The 19,811-nt window shown below is 41.2% G+C and overlaps 1 protein-coding gene across 1 annotated transcript in view; it reads left to right on the top strand.

The window, feature by feature from the left end:
- Nucleotides 1-19,009, top strand: part of KCTD1 (potassium channel tetramerization domain containing 1) — a 34,942-nt gene extending 15,933 nt beyond the window's left edge. Inside the window, exons 2-4 of the mRNA XM_080610256.1 lie at nucleotides 13,353-13,497; nucleotides 15,770-16,075; nucleotides 17,691-19,009. Of these exons, the coding sequence (XP_080466382.1) occupies nucleotides 13,353-13,497; nucleotides 15,770-16,075; nucleotides 17,691-17,849 (610 nt within the window). The 3' untranslated portion in view covers nucleotides 17,850-19,009. The remainder of the gene's footprint in view (nucleotides 1-13,352; nucleotides 13,498-15,769; nucleotides 16,076-17,690) is intronic.
- The last annotated feature ends 802 nt before the right edge of the window (nucleotides 19,010-19,811 follow it).

Genomic DNA, 19,811 nt, shown 5'->3' with positions numbered 1-19,811 from the left:
CTTTCAATAATGTGGTTTTGTAGATCTCCTGTAAAGATAGTAGAAAACAATTACATCTATGCCTTGTGGTGATGCATGGAAAAAAAAAAAAAATCAGAAATCTACCAAAACACCTGGATTTCTGCTAAATTAAAATTTTATTACAGTCAGATACAGAGCAAAAAGTATTGGTATAAAGCAGCTACACAAGTGGAGGAGGTAATGCAAGATTGTTGTAACATGATTTATTTTCAGCAATCAGAGAGGTGGAAGAACTTCTTGGAACGGTTTTCTGTCCCTATATTGGAAAGTGCCTGTATTGGAACTTGCATTATTCTAACAGAATTCTAAAATTCTAGATTGAAATTCAGGATTTTTCTCACTAAAGTGTTTGCTTTTTTCTTCTTGTTGGTAAAGGAGTCATAACTCTTGACTCTTCATCAGGGACTGTAGTGGTAGGACAAGGGGTAACGGGTTCAAACTTAAAAAGGGAAAGTTCAGGTTAGATAGAAGGAAGAAGTTCTTTACTGTGATGGTGGTGAGGCACTGGGACAGGTTGCCCAAGGAAGTTGTGAATGCTCCATCCCTCCTGGTGTTCAAGGCTGGGTTGGACAGAGCTTTGAGTGATATGGTTTAGTGAGAGGTGTCCCTGCCCATGGCAGGGGGCTGGAACTTGATGATCTTAAGGTCCTTTCCAACCACAACTATTCTATGATTCTATGATAGCTTTTTGGCATACAAGCCTGTGTTGGTGGTTGATAAGGGGATTTTTCCAGTGTTAGTGCAAGATGCAATTTAAACTATTGATCCTATAGTAGTGTGGTGGTACCAGTGTCTGGGGACAAGGGCAAATGCAGTATGGAAAAACTCTTAGGCAATGTTAGGGTTTTCTTTCCTTTTTTTAATCCAAGTGTACTTAAGTTTATTTCTGTTATTTTAGAGAAAGGCTTCAAATTTAAGTGAACAAAAATAATGAAAACATCCAAACTCAAGGAGCAGGCTGCTCCATGACTGACATCTTTCTGCCAGTTTAAAAGCAGTGCACAGTTTGGTAGGCAACGTCTTGTTTATTAGCAGCCTGGAATTGCCTCAGGGAAATTTTGGCTCTTGGGTTGTGCTGGTTTCTACCAGGAAGATCACAACAGATGTAAGATAGATATCCTCACTATTGTAAGTCCTCCAGAGTGAAGGAGGACAAATATGCTTATTTGACTATTTATCCACGGATTGTTTCCCTCTTGTTTGCTTATATTCAGAATTTATTAGTTTGCTACATGACGGAGTTGTCGTAATTTTTCAGGTGCACGATCACCAGCGTAGTGGTGCACAAGGTATACATGGAATGAGATCCAGTCCCACATAGGTGGGATGGGCTGCCCTCCATAGGTGTCTGTGTCTGTCCACTGAGTAGAGCTCAATCCTAGAGTCAGGTCACTCCAACGCCCTGCTGAAGTATGTGATGCTGCCTTCCTGCATTTAGGAAATGGGGGTCCTAAACACACTTGCAGTATAATATGACTTCGGATGGCACTTTTGTGTATTTCCTCTGGTAAAGCTGCATCTCAGGAAGAAGCTAGGAACAGTCAGCTCTTCTGTGTGAGGGTAACCTGAACTGCAGGGTAAAATAGTGCTCAAATTAAAACCACCACAAATTCCTACATGTTTTAGGAGCACTACAAACTATTGTTCACAATTTTATGTCATATAAATTTGCTATTTTTTTTTTATTTAATAAAGCCCAATTTTGTATTGAAATTAGTGTCTAGGAAGAATAGTGTTAAGACTTTAATATACAGATTTCAATACTGTTAATTTCTGGTCATTTTTGTGAGTGGAATACACTTGCCTTAACACAGGCAGCTAGTGCACGGTTCCTTTCTGGACTCTTGTTGCTGCTCCAGGAGAGCACAAGTCTGCAGTAGTGTCCCTGTGCCATCCCCCAGCCCTTCAGGGGCGTCCCAGAGATGCCCTAGAGCATCTCGAGTGGCACCAGACACCCGTATTTAGGCAACTGAATGACATCCTGGCTGTTGTGTGTTCAAGGCACAAGGATGTAACCTAGTTCTGTCATGGTGTTTTTGAGGATTTCACTGGCTGCAATTATAGTGTCTGTTTTCACATACGTGGATTAATTATTTCTCACACCACTATTTATGGGCCTGTATTGCTTCCCTGCTGTGTCTCAGTTCTTTTCTTCTCTAACTCCTCCACAGAAATACATCTGACGTACCGTTGGGTTTGGTATGGCTGCAGGGATGATTACACCATGACAGCATCTAATTTAATAAACAATAAAGCCACTATTTTGTATATGTGAAGTTTGTCAATGGAAATAATGTTATCTATGTGTTTTTTATCACCCTACCACCAGCAGAATGTGTAGGTGTGGCTTTGGCATTTCTAACCTATGCATTAAACATTATTTATTGCTCAGAGCCACTGCCTAAGCTGTTTTAGGTGGACTTTCCTGTCTTCTTAACTGATTAGTGCACAGGTTTTGTATGAACTGATTTGGTTAATAGTGTGATTTTCCTAGTTACTGAAGCACTCGAATTACTTCAACCTCTAGCATGGAAGTGATTAAACATGTAAATTTATGGCAATAAGTTCTACGTGTATAAACACGTCTCTGTAGGCACATGTGTGTGTCCACACTAAGAATCATAGCAACGTAATTGTAATGTATATAAGTTAATCAAAACAAGAGCAGTGTACAGTTCTGTGTTTCTCATATTTAATTCTGTGATCATGTCTTTGTTACCTCTGTTATGTATGCTGTCACGCTATCTGGGTTGCCTTTCTCAAAGACATTATAATGGAGGATGTTAGCCTGGAAGTACCGTTTTTGGTCTAGGTGGAGGAATCTGTGAGCAGGTGAGCTAAGTAGTAAAGCAAAACACAAATATTTAAGAAGTGTAGTAAGTGTGTTATTGTGTAGCTGGCCTTGCAGCTTGTCTCATTGCAATTAGTCAGCTTTATAGGAAAAGAATGTTATTATAGAAGCCAGGTGACCTTAGTTTGTTGTCTTCACGCTGTATGTGTAGTAATACCATCTCCAATGCATGATTGCCTGCTGCTGTGCACAGAGAAATGTGGTGCTTAATTACTAAACAGGTCATCAGCATCTCCTGTTCCTCCTCAGTGCAGCATATGTCCTTGGGCTGTATTTTCTGTGTATTAAGTGTCCTGTTCTGAAGAGTCGTTCTTGCATGCTTTCCTTGCAGCTTTCTTGAACCTAATACCTTCTTGCTTCACTCAGAGGAGCTCAAAAAAACCAAATGTGGCTACTGTGCTTAGTGGTAGCATTGTGCATGAAATCTGGCACATGCTTTGGCAGAGTTAATTTATCCAGGGCAGCCCCCATCTGCCTTACCTGTGTTCTCTTCCTGCAACCCCTTCCTCATCCATCAGGCCTTCTCCTGCTCCTCCAACAGATAAAGCAGAGGTCCCATGGGCAAGCCTGCCGTGCTGTACAACCCTGGCTTGTCCCCAGCTTGCATGCTGAATTGAGGATGCTGTGGGAAACCAGTAGGTCATTTAAGACCAAGTCTAAAGTGTTTCATGCAGAGAGAGGTTTGCAAATGAAATTTGCAGGACCATCTTTAATATCTGACATCACTTCTGCAGTCTGTTTTGACTGCTTTAGTAATGTTCTTTATATGTGTATTTTTCACTTTGTTCTTGTATGGCTTTAAAAAAGCAGGCTGAACATGCTTTCCACCTTCCTTGACAAATTTCTCTTGTGACAGTCAGAGCCCAAGTTCAGCAGCAGGGTTGAAACCTGTTAATTGGTTTTACAGGCTTCTGCTGCACAAGCTAGCAGTAGCACATTGTTGTCCTCTGCATGAACTGCACTTGAGAAGGATGTTAGGAACTTTGCAAGTGACTTTCATTGGTATTTATTGACAGCAGTAGAGTGAGGATGTTTGGGAATACTTTAGTCCATTCTGAGCTCTGGAGGATGGTGTTTTCTGGGGACATAGGCTCACCATAGTTAAGAGGTAAAGGTGTTAGAAGCACTTTCTCTCTCTGAATTTTGTTAATTAATGAGAAGCTTTTACTTAGGCTTTAATGTAGAAGTGACCTCTTTCTCTCTTGAGAAGCAGTCCCCACAGGATTCCCCGTACAGCGTGCACAGGTTAGTTGTACAATCTCTTGTCTTTATGGGCTGCAACGCAGGAGGAGTTTGTGTAACTCTTGCAAAGGGAAGGGCAAGTGTGTTCTTGTCCTGTCTATGGAAACACGCTGTCCTTTCTCTCAGAGGAGGCAGCAGTTAACAAAACAACATAGACTGGATTTCTGGCTAAGTACTCAGGGTTGTGAAGATGTTGGGAAGCTTGATTCGTTACGGTTTCACTGCAGTGATTGTTTTTCACAGGGCACAGGCTCCAGGCATATGAAATGTGATGCCTGGTTCCCAAGGTAACATCCTGGAAAGGGGCAGTTTGCAATCCCGCAGCACTTCTTACATGCGTGCTTAACTGGAGTATCTGTTGGGTTTGGTTCCAGAACTCATTTTGCTGCTATTTTTTCTAAGGGATTTCATGGAGCATCTCAGGATGTTTCCAAATTTCCAGTGATTTGTATGTGGAATTTTGATGCTGCGTCTTCTTGAGGGAATACTGAGAGCTAATAATGTTTGAATAAAATTCATGAAAGCTGAGGGGCAAACTCGTTGTACGAAGGAATACATCAAAGAATTTTTTCTATTCTGACAGAGTTTTTTGTTGGTTGGTTGGGGTTTTCTTCAACATTTGGAGTTTTGAAAGGCAAATGGCTCTGGTAGCTCTTTCTGAGTTGCTTTAACAGTGTTCTTTGTGGAATCTGCGTTTACAGATTTATTGATAGGGATTTAAAAATGGATATTGCTAGCACGTCTCTTTGGAGAAAAATTGCCAGGCTTAAAGGAGAGTGGGTTGGAGCTGTTGTATTTTTGCTTAAACATGATCCTGAGATGCAAGTTCTTCTTTTTAACATTGCTGCCTGTGAAGGCATTCAGTGTTCTGAATATGTATTTTATCATGGCCTTTGGGTTGTTGTGCATTCACCAGTTTAGCTTTTGGTGCTGAATGATAAATACTCCAGTTCTGCTCCTATCCTGCATTATCTGTACTCACAGCAAACCTGACCATCTTAAACATGATTAAAATATGATTCAAAAGTTATTAGCTAATTATGACACAAAGTACTTAATTTGCCATTGCACCCTAATAACTTAAAGGTACTCCCGATAACTTGGTAATAACCGTATCATAAGCAAAAAGACACGGTTGCTGCTAACTTAATAGGCAGCTTCCCTCAAGATAAAACAAATAACATACCTCAATGAAATCGGATTCAAGCTTAGTAAAATTATCTTGGCAAGCAAAGAGAATATTTGTTAATTTTTCTGTGAAATGTTATCATTGCCAAGAAAACTTGGTTACCAAAAACAGAGATGGAAAAAAGTATTTGCATGGATAATTGATTTAACATTTCATTGGTTTAAATGATTTTAGGAAAAGTGGTTTTGATATGCTCTGGAAAACTAAAAAGTTTTTAAGGGCTTATTTGCAAGATACACCAAACACTGTAGGAGACGTGGGGCTTAAAGGCTTGCAGGCTGCTCTCCAGTGTGTGTGTGAGCCTGAAAAAAGAGAGCAAGGAGAGATGGTGTTGTAAAGCATAAAATGCTGTGGCTATGAAGCAGTAGGCATGCAGATGAGCTGTTGTGTGTAGCTGCTTATTGCCTGATGTCCTCACAAATGGCTGAAGCACAATGCCACTCCTGATGAAAGGGATGGCAGCCTCCTCCCCTGCTCCAAGCTTCCTTGATTTGGCATGTGGGGTGGGTTGATAGAGAGACGGATGGTCAGAGAGGTATCTTGGGGTCTGAGAGGAAGAGAGGAGCTGTGGTCCTGCTCTGAGGATAGTGGTTTGGCTGAAAGAACAGCCTATTTTGGGATTGCAAGAACCTATCTTTTCTGGAGATGGGTCTGTGTGGTAGCAAAAGAGCTTAAGGGAGTGCTTGATATCTGCAGACAAGCAAAATTGTGAAAGTTGGGGATAGATGCAGTGTCTTGGAAAGTGTCAGAACCTTCAGCATCTGTCATGGAGGAACCTCACTTTGTTAAAAGTGATGGATTTTGTGGGCATGAGGATTGTGGTTTCGGGGGAGCAGATGGAAAGCAGAGGACAGACCTCTCTCAGGCACATCTGAAGCCTGTAATGCAACCTAGAGGTTCAGGAGGTTTGGCTGCCATGGTATTGAAATTGCTTTTAAAACACCTACCCAGCCTTGTGTGAAAAGATGCAGATTTGGGTTGCAACCTGCTCCTCTTATCTGTCTGTATCACTCTGGTATACTGGAGCAGAGGGAGAAGGTATATGGTAAACAGAAACTCTCTGACCCATCATCTGCAGTCCAGGGATAGCGCTCTTCTGGCCTCACCGTTGCTACTGTCGTGCGATGTGGGAGGTGGTTTCCATCTGCCCACATGTGTAGCTTTCTGTGCATGATTCACCAGCTCTTCACATCCCATCCCAAGTATTTATTCCTTTCTTTTCTAAAATGTCAGTGTTTCTGCAAGTGCCATTTGGCTCTGGGTGGATGATGGTCCTGAATTTGAGAATGGGAAAATGCTGTGATAAAGCCTACTCTTATTGGCTTACTTCTGTTGGACATTTGGGCACCCTGCAAAGGCTGTCAATGAGTATGTTTGTTACATGTATTAGCTCTATTTTGTAATGTAGTTATTACTCCTGGTGTGAATCTCCTAGGTTCTGGTGTGAATCTCTTAGATACCTATATCGCATGTTTAGCACAGAAAATACAGGGTTTTATTTTTCTTGGAAAACTTCCTTTTCAGACAGAGATTAGGGTGTTGCTACTGACTTCTGGAGCCTTAGCCATCCATTTTTTGTATTCATCCCAATGTTTCCTGTGACCCATATATCCTCTTTTGTTCAGCTGTCATTTAGTTGCACATCTCCACACTCATCTGCAGTGTACAAAGCAGTAGTTCGCTCTCGTGTATGTAGCATTCCTGCAACATGACTACACGGTGTTGTGCAACTTTTTCTTTTCCAGTTAATGTGTCAGTTTGTCCATGTGGGTTAGATCCAATGACTGTTGGCTCATTTTATAATATGTCTGATTTGCTTTCATCTCTGCTGCTAGTACTGCCTCTGATCAGGCAGGTTATAGCAAATTCCATGCTTTGTTTTTTTTCCCCTCAGATACATTCCCTGATGATACCACCTCACTTGTCGTTTCAGATCCTTCCCATCTGCTCTTCATATGGTTTGCTCTGCCTTAAAAACTATTCACCACTTCTTGTCTATCTCAATTTCTTGTAAATGTTTTATTAGCCCTCTGAGCCTGCCTTTACCTTCTCTTTTGCTTCCATGTTCAAATAACTATCTTAAGATGTTTGAAATGATCTCCACGTAAATGATTCAGTTCTTTAATCTGTAGCAAATATTTCCACAAAGGTTTGACATCCATCTACTCAGTATCTGGGATTTATCTGTTCTTTAAAATGCAATGTAACATTTTCTTTTAAATCTCATGAGAACTGGTATTTTAATACCTCCTCCCATACATCCTTCTTGCTCTGTCACTTTGACTTCTATATAAATACCTTTTCTATAGAAGGTTTAATGAGAATTTAAGTTTTAATACATTTTTCCTCTGTTACCTTGGCTTCATAATCATTGTATTCATGCCTCTTCTGATAATATAAGAACTGTCTGTGCCAAGGAATTCCTGATACTCATGGACATGAAACCTTAAATTAAATGTAAGGAAGAAGAGATAAGAACAAATTACAATAGCACTGAGAGCAAGAGATTATGACAGGGTGTTTGGTTAAAATGTGGTTTTCATAATATATGTTCCTGAAAATTGCAAATGTATTCTGTTAGATCATGTTTATGAGCCAACTTTTGTTATGCAGTTATAAATGTAGCTATGTATTCAGTCACTGTAGATCCAAATGATGTGAGATATTCAAAAAAGAGCAGGTTGTTACTGTCAAAGTGGTCCTCTGAAAAAAGAATAGAAACCTGCTCTTGGTAGGATACCAATTCTCCCTGGTTGAAGAGGTGGATGCATCTTCAAATGTACTAGCTTTTAGGGGGCAGTGCAAAATTATATGATTTAGACATACAAGGAAGTAAAATTAAATAGCTATGAGATGAGCATAGCATTAAACAGATCTGATTTATAATGGGCTCTTATGCAAATTGCCTTTGAGCACTCAATAAAAGAAAATGAAAAGAAATTAATAAGGACAGTGTGGGTTAAGAAGTTGTAGAGGCAAAAAAGAAGTAAAAAGCCTATTTGAGCTCACTCTCCACACACCCCAGAGTGTTAAATAAGCGTTCACATTAGTCACATAAATATAATGATGTGACAATAAAGCTTGCATGCACTTATCCCCATAAAGGCCAAACCCTTACTCACTTTCCTACAGTGGCTCCAATCAGATGAGTAAGATTTCAACTAACATGCTTTTTCTTTGCCATGCGATCCATTATTAGAGGGAGAAAGATGTGTTTTCTTGAGTACTTTGCCCCTTGCCTTGGAGTCCCAAGCCTCACTATGGGGTTGTAGGTGGTAGGACATCGCCGAGGGTTCTCCTGCTGCTCAGTTCCTTCTGCTGGGTTATTAAAAGGATTATTAAAAGGGCTTCACACCAGGAGTTTTCCTCCCTTTTTGTAGTTCTGCAAAAGATACAGAGAACAGGGGAAGCTGACAGCTTAGAGCTGTTGGAAGTAGTATATTGCAAAAGTTTTCCAGTTAGTTTGAGTTCAAAGTGTCCTCTAATAAGGATGATAATATGAGAAATAATATACTGATTATATTCAATAGTAAGGAATCTATATTTTCTCAGGGAAGGTTTATTGAAAGTAATGCAATATTTTGCATGCTTGCAAACATCAAGGCTTGCATCTTTTCCATGTTCCTTGTATCCCTTTGATTACAAAAGGAAAGAATTTTAGCTCCATCCACAGAAGCCACTAAAACAATCTGCAGAACTCTGTCCTATTTCTTAGTTTTAAGTTGTGCAATAGTTGACTCGTTTAATTAATATTGGCTGTCTTGTTCCTAATTATTGCTGCTTTCCCAAATCCTCAACTGAGGCAGAATATACTAAAGGGAAGTCTTTTTCCTTATGTGTATAATAATATATATGTAAATATTTCTACACTGAGACAGCAAGGTTATAACCACTTACACTATGTATACAGCTTTGCTGCGGACTACGTTCACTTCTTTCAAAACAATACATATATTTTATATATTTTTATGCTTGACAAACAGAACTTGTTTCTGAAGAATTTGAGAAATCCTGTCATCTTCCCATGCTAGCTTTTTGTTCTGGAAATGTTGCTATGGGAGTGCTGGTCTGTGGGGAGAAGGATCCATTTTATTCCGTGAAGTACTATCCTATTGTTTCCCCCCCCACTAAAACCAGGCGTGTGGCTGTAGCTGTTTTGTGTCTTTACAGTAAAACCAAGTTCTCTGATGGAAGCACAGTTTTCCACTGGTTAGATTTTCTACCCTTGAAGAATTTGATTTCTGACAGGGGAATGTGATACTTAAAGCCACAGACATTAATTATTACCCATTGGAGGTCGTGCTTTCAACCCATGGGACATTAATTTTCCTAATATACAGAAAATTCCAGCCTGATAGTTTTAATTAAATATCTCAGAAGTACCTTTTCTTGTGAATGGACTACAGTCTCTTATCCTTTCCCCTTGATATTTGGCTAATTCTGCATATAATTATCAGCCTATTTTGCAAACCTCCTTCAAAGCAGTTTCATGTTTGGAAATCCATTCAATTTTTTGCCAATGTCATCAAGAAGGAAATTGGGAAAAAACATCTTTCAGGTTTTCCTGGGATGTGAAATTATAATAAACATGGCTTAACAGTTCCTTCTCATGCCAGCAGACTGGTGTCTCTTAAGTGTTTACAATGGCAGTGTGAGACCAAGTAGGAGTAAGAGTGGAGCTGTGGGTGACAGGGAGGATGGTTGCTCAAGTCATATTGTACAGAAAAATTGCCAAGTGAGGCATAGCAGAGTGCTTGCCACTGTGCTTCCAGGAACCCCAGAGCTCAGGGTGAGGCTGGAGGGTGAAGGCACTGGTCCTCGCCCAGATCCTGACACAGCCAGGTCTTCTCTCCTGATGGGTGCAGCAAATGCAGCTGAGGAGAAGGACTGTCACCAGGTTTGGGTCCCATATTATCACAAATCTTCCCCTGGAGGCTATGTGAAGGAAGCTGGAATCTACGTTTTTCCATCTGAAAATGAAAAAGACTTTAATTTTGCATTGCAGAAGTCTCTCTGCTGGAGGTCTACCCTTCCAAAGCTGTTTTAACATGGAAAAGTGCAGTTGTGTGTTGAAAAGTGATCCTGGGAGGGGAGCTGGAAGGGAATTGGGGCTTTGCAGTTCCTTGGGTTTTTCTTCTGCTGTGAAGCAGTAGTGCACTAAGGCAGCACGTCATTAACAATTCCAGCCTGGACCCAAAGCCTTTCAGTTCCCAGGTAGCACCCTTAATGTCAGTGCGCTCTCGTCAGCATTATGGTTTTGTCAGAAGACTCCATCCTCTGATACTATCTTGTTTTTCTCCTAAACAATTAATAAAATGAAGACCAAAAAGCCTAGAGGTTTAAAATATGTAATTATAGTAGTAATTTAGAACTAGGAAAATGCTGCAGAAACCAATTACAATTATGTATTTCAGTAATGACTGACTTGGCCAAATATATATGTTTTGTGTGTGAATTCCACAATAGATTCCAAGATGACATGTGTGAGTATAGGGGAAAATTAATTCCAAATGCTGAGTGCATCCGTATTAGACTTAAATGTTGTTCATCCACTTAGTGAACAGGAGCCTGTGTTATGTGGGCTTTCACAGCTTAAATTTTGAGCAGCAGGGCAGGCAGTAACAAGAATCGGAGGAATAAAGCTGGACTAGTTCTAAGGGGCAGCTTTGGAAAAGACGTATTTTGTACTTGATCATTCTGCAAAAAATATATTTAATTCCTTATATGTTACAGATTTCAGGCAAATGGAATTGATCTAAGTATTTCTTACGTACTTGTAAGTGGTCAGCTGAGGTTAATGGGGTTTTATTTCTTTCTTGGTCTTCATCTCTCCTAGCTGGTGAGTAAAAATAAATAGATGAGTCTTGTATTCTGTTCACAACTTATTACTGGGTGTACTGCCAGAGGTCCCTGCTGCGGGCACAGATGTCCCTCCAAACTCCATTTGGGTTGCCTGTGCTGTTTTCAAATGGGGGGTGTATGGCTGCGGGTGCAACATGGCATGTAGTCACCTGGAGCCCCAAGACCCAGAAGCAAGCCCTGCCATCTCCGCCTCTTTGGGAACCACTTCTGCTTTTTGCCTCTTGAGCCTTTCCTTGGAGATCCCTTTCTGCTGGCTAATGGATGGGGCATCTTCCAGCCTGGGATGATTTGTGCAGCCAAGGAGGGCTGATCACCTCTGAGTTTTCGGTGGTTGTGTGTGGTTTGGTTTTTTCTGGCGGTGATAGGGAATGGTTGTTTCTTCACTTCTTTCAAAACAAAAATAGTGCGCCATGACTGTTGTGCTCACTCTATCCTTTTCATGAGAAGACAGATTTGTACCTTACCTGCATCACACACTGAGTGTGATCAGGGAATGAGTGCCTATTGGTCCGCTAGCTCCATGCTGACGTCTCGTGATACTATTGTATGTTCTTTAATAACCTGCAGAGGTTTTACTGTGCTGGTTCCCAGAACAGATTGATTATACTGGGACAAAAACTACATACAAATGAGTCTTTTCATTAGAGTAAAGAAAACACAGTGTCTTAAGAATGTAACAGGTTGTGACAAGGCTCTAAAATCACACCCCAAATCGTCAGTGGTATTTCACGTAGGGTGTCTGTGTAATGTATTGCAAGCGAGCTATTTTGAGACCATTTCGTTTACAGTTCTAGTGTTGGAAAGAATCACAAAGTACTTCCACATTCCACATACAGACATATGAACAGGGACATAAAATCAAACCTACCAGTCACTCCTGCTGATTTCATTAGGAAACCACCAGTGACTCTGGAGCGTTTTGCAAACACTGCGGTGCAGAAACGTATACTCCATGTTATTCTGGCAAGGGTTTTGTTAGGAGTTTTCACCCCTTCCTGATGCTCTAACTAGAGCTTTGTTTGTGAGGCCCATGTCCAGAAAACATGTATGTACCCAGCAGCTGATGTTGTAAGAAGTTTTGGCAAGCAGAAGCTCTCTGGCAGGGTGGTTCTGGCGCTCAGTATCTAAAAAACTGATGCATTTTTCCTAATTATTTTAGAGTGCTAATTGATACCTGCCACAAACAGTTATTTTTTACTGTGAAATAATTATCTCGCATTGAAATGTTATAACCTTTGTATCCCCAGCTTCTTATTCCCACAATGCCTGCCTGACTGTTAGTTGCAGTAAATCATAGAGAGGTTTGGGTTGGAAGGGACATTGAAGACCATCTAGTTTCACCAACCCACCATGGACCCGGACACCTTCCACTAGACCAGATTGCTCAAAGCCCCATCCAGCCTGGCCTCCATGGCATCCTCCTAAATGGCATCCAAGAAATGAACTGGGTTTAAAACCAAACAAAAACCAAGGAAACAACCAAAATAACCACCCCTGTTTCCCAAGTACAATTTCCAGACTAAATCAGGTTCACTGTGCAGTCTCCTGGAAAGAAGAATGGAGTCAATCAAGGAGTTGGTGCATCTGGAGAACAGGGTCTGCTGATCTGGGTTATGAAGAGAGGTACCAAAATAATCAATAATATGTCAATAAATGACAATAATAATGTCATCTCACAGTAGTTTATTTGGGCAGCAAGGCTGGTGTGAGAGAGACTCCTGCTCCAGCTGCTTCTGCTTAGAATCACAGAATAGTTGGGGTTGGAAAGAACCTTAAGATCAACAAGTTCCATCCCCCTGCAATGGGCAGGGACACCTCACACTAAACCATGTCACCCAAGGCTCTGTCCAGCCCGGCCTTGAACACCATGAGGGATGGAGCATTTACCACTTCTTTGGGCAGCCCATTCCAGTGCCTCACCACCCTCACAGTAAAGAACTTTGTCCTAATATCCAATCTAAACTTCCCCTATTTAAGTTTGAACCTCTTACCCCTTGTCCTACCACTACAGTCCATAGTGAAGCTTAAGGCCACACTAGAAACCATGCATCTTAAATTGTGTTTTGAAACCATCCATTTTCTTAGTAATCAGTTGGTGTGAGGGAGTTTTGCAGCATCAGGCCATTTGAATGGCTGCTGAGCAAGGCTTAGCCTGACCCTGCTGCTCTCCTATTGTTTTCTCTCCAGAATCGGCCGGCTTTTCGATGGCACAGAGCCCATTGTCCTCGACAGTCTCAAGCAGCATTATTTCATCGACAGAGATGGCCAGATGTTCAGATATATCTTGAATTTTTTAAGGACATCCAAACTCCTCATTCCTGATGATTTCAAGGTGAGATTTCAAGGCACTTGGGTGTTTTGCATGTACCTTGATAAAACGAGTATCTAGTATGTAGTCAAAACAGAGCCCTAGACCTGGGGAACTTGTAGAGCATGGTGTTTTAATTTCAGGTATGTGGCAGAAGTAAGTGTGGGGTTCCTAAAGTGCCATCAATAGTAAATTTCCCGCTCCTGGCTCTAGTGTAATGGAGCAACCTTGCCATGTTTGACCTGGGGAAGTTAAATATTGTAGGATGCTGATGAAGACAGAAAGGATGTTACAATCTGCAACTGACTGCTCGTGAGCTTTGCTGATTACTTGTCCTCTCATCCACTTTTATGCTTCCCCTCTGATTGCAGCAGCTCCAGCTTCCACTCCCACGCTGAAATTCAGAGAATCACAGTATTGACAAAATAAACTGCACACATGGTAATATTTGAGCATTAAGTCATAAAATATTTTCTCCCTCAGACTCTTGAACGCATACTGCAAGTTTAATTTTGGAGTTTTAGAGAAGTCAGGGATAAATAGTTCCACATTTATTAAAGCTTTATTAAAGAGCCTACTTTTTTCTTTGTAATAACAAATTGAATATGTGGAGTTCACCACGTTAGACATTAGTCTGCAGAGGTAGAGCTTCAGACTCTGTGTGATGTTCTGTGTTTATCCACTTGTGGGTATGTGGGTGTGTATATGTGGTGTCAGCGCTGGAGACTGCAGTTGCAATCAGAACAGATCTTTATCGTTACTTAATGAATGCTTATCAGTGTAGCTGTCTATGCTATTAGTTCACTGCAGGAAATACAGCAACTCAGATTGAACAGGAGAGGTGATGGGGAAGGGTTAGAGCAGTTCACACTGGTGTGAAGTCTTTTATCCCTTGTATTTGAGACAGATTTTCAGTGTTTGGGCATAATAGGTGTGAGGTTGAGTTCAAGGCTCATATCACAGGAACCTTTGAATCCTCTACTATAGATGCATGCTTACTTCTCCCGTGCGTGACAAGGGTAGAGCTACCTGAGTAATGTGGGAGTTTGGAACTAGCTGATAAGCATCATATCCCTTTTGAAGCCTTAACATGGCTTTGTGCTGCTCTCAGCATTTGTCCCAAAGGAAATCAGAAATAAAGGAAAAGCCGCTTTCTATGCAATACTAAGAAATATATAAAGAGCCTTTTAAACACATAAAAATACACTGTAGCTGGACTGAAATTAAAAATGTAACTCCTGGCAAGTTCACCCAACCAACATGATGTTCGAAGAGGTATCCTTCCCTTATGCTTTAAGGTGTCCGAAAGATCAGTGCTTAAAACAAACAGCAGTCCTTGTTTCTTAGAAATACACAGATCAGGCGGCTTTTTTGTTGCACATTAAATATGCACAGTATTTTGAGCATGATTTAGGTATCCCGTTCTAGTCAAGTGTTTGGTTTCTAGCTCAAATTCAGGGCCATATTGACTGTTAGCAGTAGTCTTGTGTTGTCATTCTGTTTCTCTGTCTTCCTTAATTATCATGTGTTGCTTTTCTCTGTAGAAATATTTTTCAAATGGGCTCATGCTCTCAAGCCTAAAAAAGCAAGAATTTTATTTTTTTATTTTTTTAATTTAAAAAATGGCAGTAGACAGATTCCACATCATCACTTCTAAATTACTTCTGTACTGGCTATGCTTAGAAATGTGTTCTTTCTGCTCTGGCATTTGAGTCAATGTAGTAAACAATACTGTTGGCAAAATGGGGAGGTATTAAAGAATACTTAATTTTTAAAATGCAGTAATATGTGCAATCCATTATGCAAATATCTGCATCGTTTTACACTAAGAACCATTGCAGGCTCCCTCATTTACATTCCTATACCTGTTACAATGCCTGCTAGTATTGCTGGAAGACATGATGGATCCTACTGATGAATTTTCTGAATCCCGATTGAATTCTCTTCCATCTGTTCAATGAGGTCATTATTCTATGACATCACTGTGGGGATAAAATATGGGGAAAAGTGGAATTTTTGCCTGGATTATTCTATAGCAAGAAGGAGTTGAGCAAACACAGCCTCCCTCTCCCCTTGTGAGTGCTGCTATCAGGTGGCTGATGGTTACTTTTTGCTTGCACTGTTATTTTATTTATTTTTTATTTTATTTATTATTACCTTCCTACACAGTAATTACGAACTATGTCTGAAGGGTTCCAGATCTAGAGTGGTGTTAGCCTGGACAACCATATACAGTAGGGGGTATGTTAGCAATGCCTCTTTCTTAACTGTGCACAGTAACATATGTGTCTTTCAGGACTACAGTTTGTTATATGAAGAAGCAAAGTATTTCCAGCTTCAGCCCATGCTAGGAGAGATGGAAAGGTGGAAACAGGACCGGGAGAGTGGCCGCTTCTCAAAGTCTTGCGAGTGCCTGGTGGTGCGAGTTGCCCCAGATCTTGGAGAGAGGATTACACTGAGTGGCGATAAGTCATTGATAGAAGAAGTGTTTCCAGAAATCGGTGATGTGATGTGTAATTCTGTCAATGCCGGCTGGAATCACGACTCAACACACGTCATCCGATTTCCACTGAACGGATACTGTCACCTCAACTCAGTTCAGGTAGGAAGTCTGTTTTTCAGTGGCTTGCACTGAGACATTTAGGAGGAGGCTTTTTGCTTATATTGTTAAAAGCTAAAGATCAAGGTAAACAAAAATTGCACAGAAGCTTTGATGGTTGCTTCTGAGTCTCTTTTCCCACCCTCTCCTTTCTGAGATTTGTCTGCTGTATGATTAGCCATGCTCAGATATTTTGGAAAGACGTTTGCCGACCTGAAGAATACATGTAAAGATGTGGCATATCTTGTCTTAAGCATTTTTAACCCACAGCTTTCTTCTCCTCCCACTCTTAATCCTGTACAGCCTTCTGACACTCTGCTTGCCCTTGCTGTCCAAGCACACATGCAAGCCAATTCGTTAATCGGTAAAATAGCTGGGAAAGACTTGGCAGGCATCCACTCCGAGCACAACCCCAGTGAAGTCCAGTCATACTGGACAGAGGGTCCCATGTCTTGTGGCATGCGGGAGCATCAGCCTCTCTCGCCCTGGGGCTGGTGGCCATCACCGCTGACTCTGAAGAGCTTTACCACAGGTAAAAGTGAGGCAAAGGAAGCCCAGGCAGCAAAACAGATGAGGGTGGTGAGGCACTGGAACAGGTTTCCTAGAGAATCTGTGGCTGCCCCATCCCTGGCAGTGTTCAAGCCCAGGCTGGACAAGGGCTTTGAGCAACCTGGTCTAGTGCGAGGTGTCCCTGCCCATGGCAGGGGTGTTGTCACTAGTTGATCTTTAAGGTCCCTTCCAACTCAAACCAGTCTATGATTCTATGATGATAAAAGTAGCAAAGAGTATAAACAAGGGAAAGAATGCCTCTACCCTGCAGTTACAGTAAACCAGCATGAATGTGGGCAATCCAAAAAATAATAATAGTTGTGTGGAAGGAGAGCATGCTCTTAGCAGCCTGGAGCTGGTGCTGGGAGCTGAGGTCTTGGCACCATCATCTGTTGGGTGAGCTGTGTTGGGTGCATCCCCCTGCTGCCCCAAGAGCTCTGCCTCACTCTTCTTTGCCTGTGTATTTTATTTTTTCCCCTTTCTTGCTTTTGCCATTGTATTTCCCACTGGAAGCAGCACTCAGAAGGTGAATAGGCAGAACTTATTAGTCCTGTAATTAAGTTAAAAGGTCCCAGGTTTTACAACAGGTAACTGTAGCCACAAACCTTCGTAGTTGTGGTTGTGTTTTTAAGTCTCTAGAAAATACTACGATAACCTTTCTGAAATTATGACCAATTATTATCTGCATTGTCACCTTTTAGTTGAGGTGTTTGCTCAGCATCCTCCAGTATCTGCTGCGCAATCCTGTATTTGCCCTTTGGTATTGTAAATTTTGTGAAGCAGAGAATGCGTTTTTCCAGGGATGTTTCTGTGGCCAGAAGAATACTGGATTCATTTGCTGTAGTAAAAGCATAAGGTAGATTTTTCTTCATTTTATTTCTTATTGCTGAGTGGCCAAAGGGAGCAGAAACCAGTGCAATATAATGAAGCTGAGGGAACCAGTTAGCAGATCTGTGTAGCCCCGTTTGTTTCCTAGCTGAATCCATTTGAAAACAGTAGTTATTGTCCTAGCACAGCAAATAGTCTGTTTATTTACTTATACCTCAGTGTTTGTTTCCCTTTTTTGCAGGTACTTGAGAGGTTACAGCAAAGAGGGTTTGAGATTGTTGGCTCCTGTGGAGGTGGGGTGGACTCTTCCCAATTCAGTGAATACGTACTGAGACGAGAACTCAGAAGGACATCTCGTGCACCCTCCGTCATTCGAATAAAGCAAGAGCCTCTGGACTAAAATGGACATGTTTCTTTATGGAAAAAAAAAAAAAAAAAAAAAAAGAAAAAAAGAGAGAAAGGATAAAAAAAAAGGGGGACGTTTCTTGTGCAGTTTGGATTCCAAACAAGTCCTGGAACAAAAATTGAATAAAAGACACATTTATATCAAATATAGAGACCACACCTGAATTCATATGGGAACATTTGGAATAGTAGTAGTAATAATAACCTCAAGGTATAAAAGAAAATACACACACATATATATAAAATATGTATGTATATATATGTATGTACATATATATATGTATGTATATGTCAAAGGGTAGGAAACGCAACAACAAAAAAGTGGTGGGTGAGGTTGGTGCTGTGATGACCATTAAGTGTCCTAGGCCTTACTTGGGCCCACTTAACGGTGTACAAGCCATTACCATTGGGGGATGCATAGACTACTCTTCGCCCATTTTCCATTGCCAAACAGCCATCCACTTTTTAATGTGTACACACCTTGACTCAACTTTATTTGCATATGGAGGTTTATGTCTGTCTTTTTTAGAGGTGGATGGGCAGGTGTTCAGGAGATGACCATCCATTGCAGTGGAAAGCTAGTCGACTGAAATTTTAAATGTAGTTTGTACAGAAGTCGCACACTTTTTGTCTGCCCTCACAGATGTGAAAGGTTAACTTTTTCTTTTGAATGAGTTTTTTTTTGTTTTCTTTTTGTTTTGTTTTGTGGTTGTTTTTTTTTTTTTCAAAGGGGGCCAGAATAACTAATATTTGGTAGAGATGCTCTGGTTTGAATCTGCTGCTTTCCTACAGTTTTTTCAAATTTTATAATGTATTAATTACAATAAACTCTGTTTAAAATAACAAGGGTCTGGTTTAAGCCAACAGAAGCAGAGAGGTGGGATTTAGTTCACTGCGCTCCAGCGCGTGAAGTGGAGGCTGCTCTGGCAGGCAGCGGGCAGCCAGTGCTGCCTGCACATGGTGGAGTGAAAGGCAGCAGATGCCATTGTGGGATCTGTCTGGTGTGCCACATGTTTCTCTTCACTATGAGGGTGGTGAGACACTGGCACAGGTTGCCCACAGAAGTTGTGGATTCCCCATCCCTGGCAGTGTTCAAGGCCAGGTTGGACAGGGCTGTAACCAACCTGGTCTGGGGGAAGGTGTCCCTGCCTATAGCAGGGGGTTGGTTCTAGATGATCTTTAAGGTCCCTTCCAACCCAAACCATTCTATGATTCTGTGTTGCTGATTTTCCTTCAGCACTGTCCTTTTTAAGCTTTGTCCCAGTTTGAAAAAAGGCTGTTGATCAAACTTAAAAATAACACCAGCTCAGCCCAGGGTAACCCATCAAGAGAAGACACCTTGTTCTGTAACCTTCAATGGAGCAGTGAAGAGTTGCATCCTTCCCTCTGGACTAAAGAGTTATCAGCTTCAACTCTCCAAGCCCTTGCTCTGCTGAGTGTTAGTCTGCTTTAATGTTGTTCATTTCCCTCGTTTAAAGCTAGTGTTCTTCTGCCTAGAGAGTGGGATGGTCAGCCCCTTGCATTACACCTTCGGCTGCATTGCTCTTGATAGCAGCTGGTAAGTCAATATCCTGTGAGTTATTCTCTTGCAGAGTCTCACCAAGGCCACTGCTGCAGCTACCTGTTTCAGGATGGTGAGATTTTGCAAAGGCGCCACGACACGATACTGCTGCATGGACTATTCATGGGTTGACGCTTTCACCACCTAAGATGCACCAGCAACCACTGCTTTTCCTCCAAAGCATCTTTTTATGCAAGATTCCAGAATATGACTGTGTATTCATCCTAGTATGGAAGTTTCTACTGATGCAATGGTGCCGGCAGTCCACTAATTTTGGTGACATTTTCCTATTTATTTAAGAAAAGGAAAAAAAGAAAAAAAAAGCTGTTAAATACATGTAACGAGGTTTTTAATATAGTCTGATAACTCAAAAAAAAAAAGTACCATTTTTCTGTT

This window comes from Psittacula echo (genome assembly GCF_963264785.1).
Source record: "Psittacula echo genome assembly, chromosome: 2".
Taxonomy (NCBI): Eukaryota; Metazoa; Chordata; class Aves; order Psittaciformes; family Psittacidae; genus Psittacula; species Psittacula echo.
The sequence above is the reverse complement of the archived record's forward strand: the minus strand, read 5'-3'. Positions and strand labels throughout refer to the sequence as shown.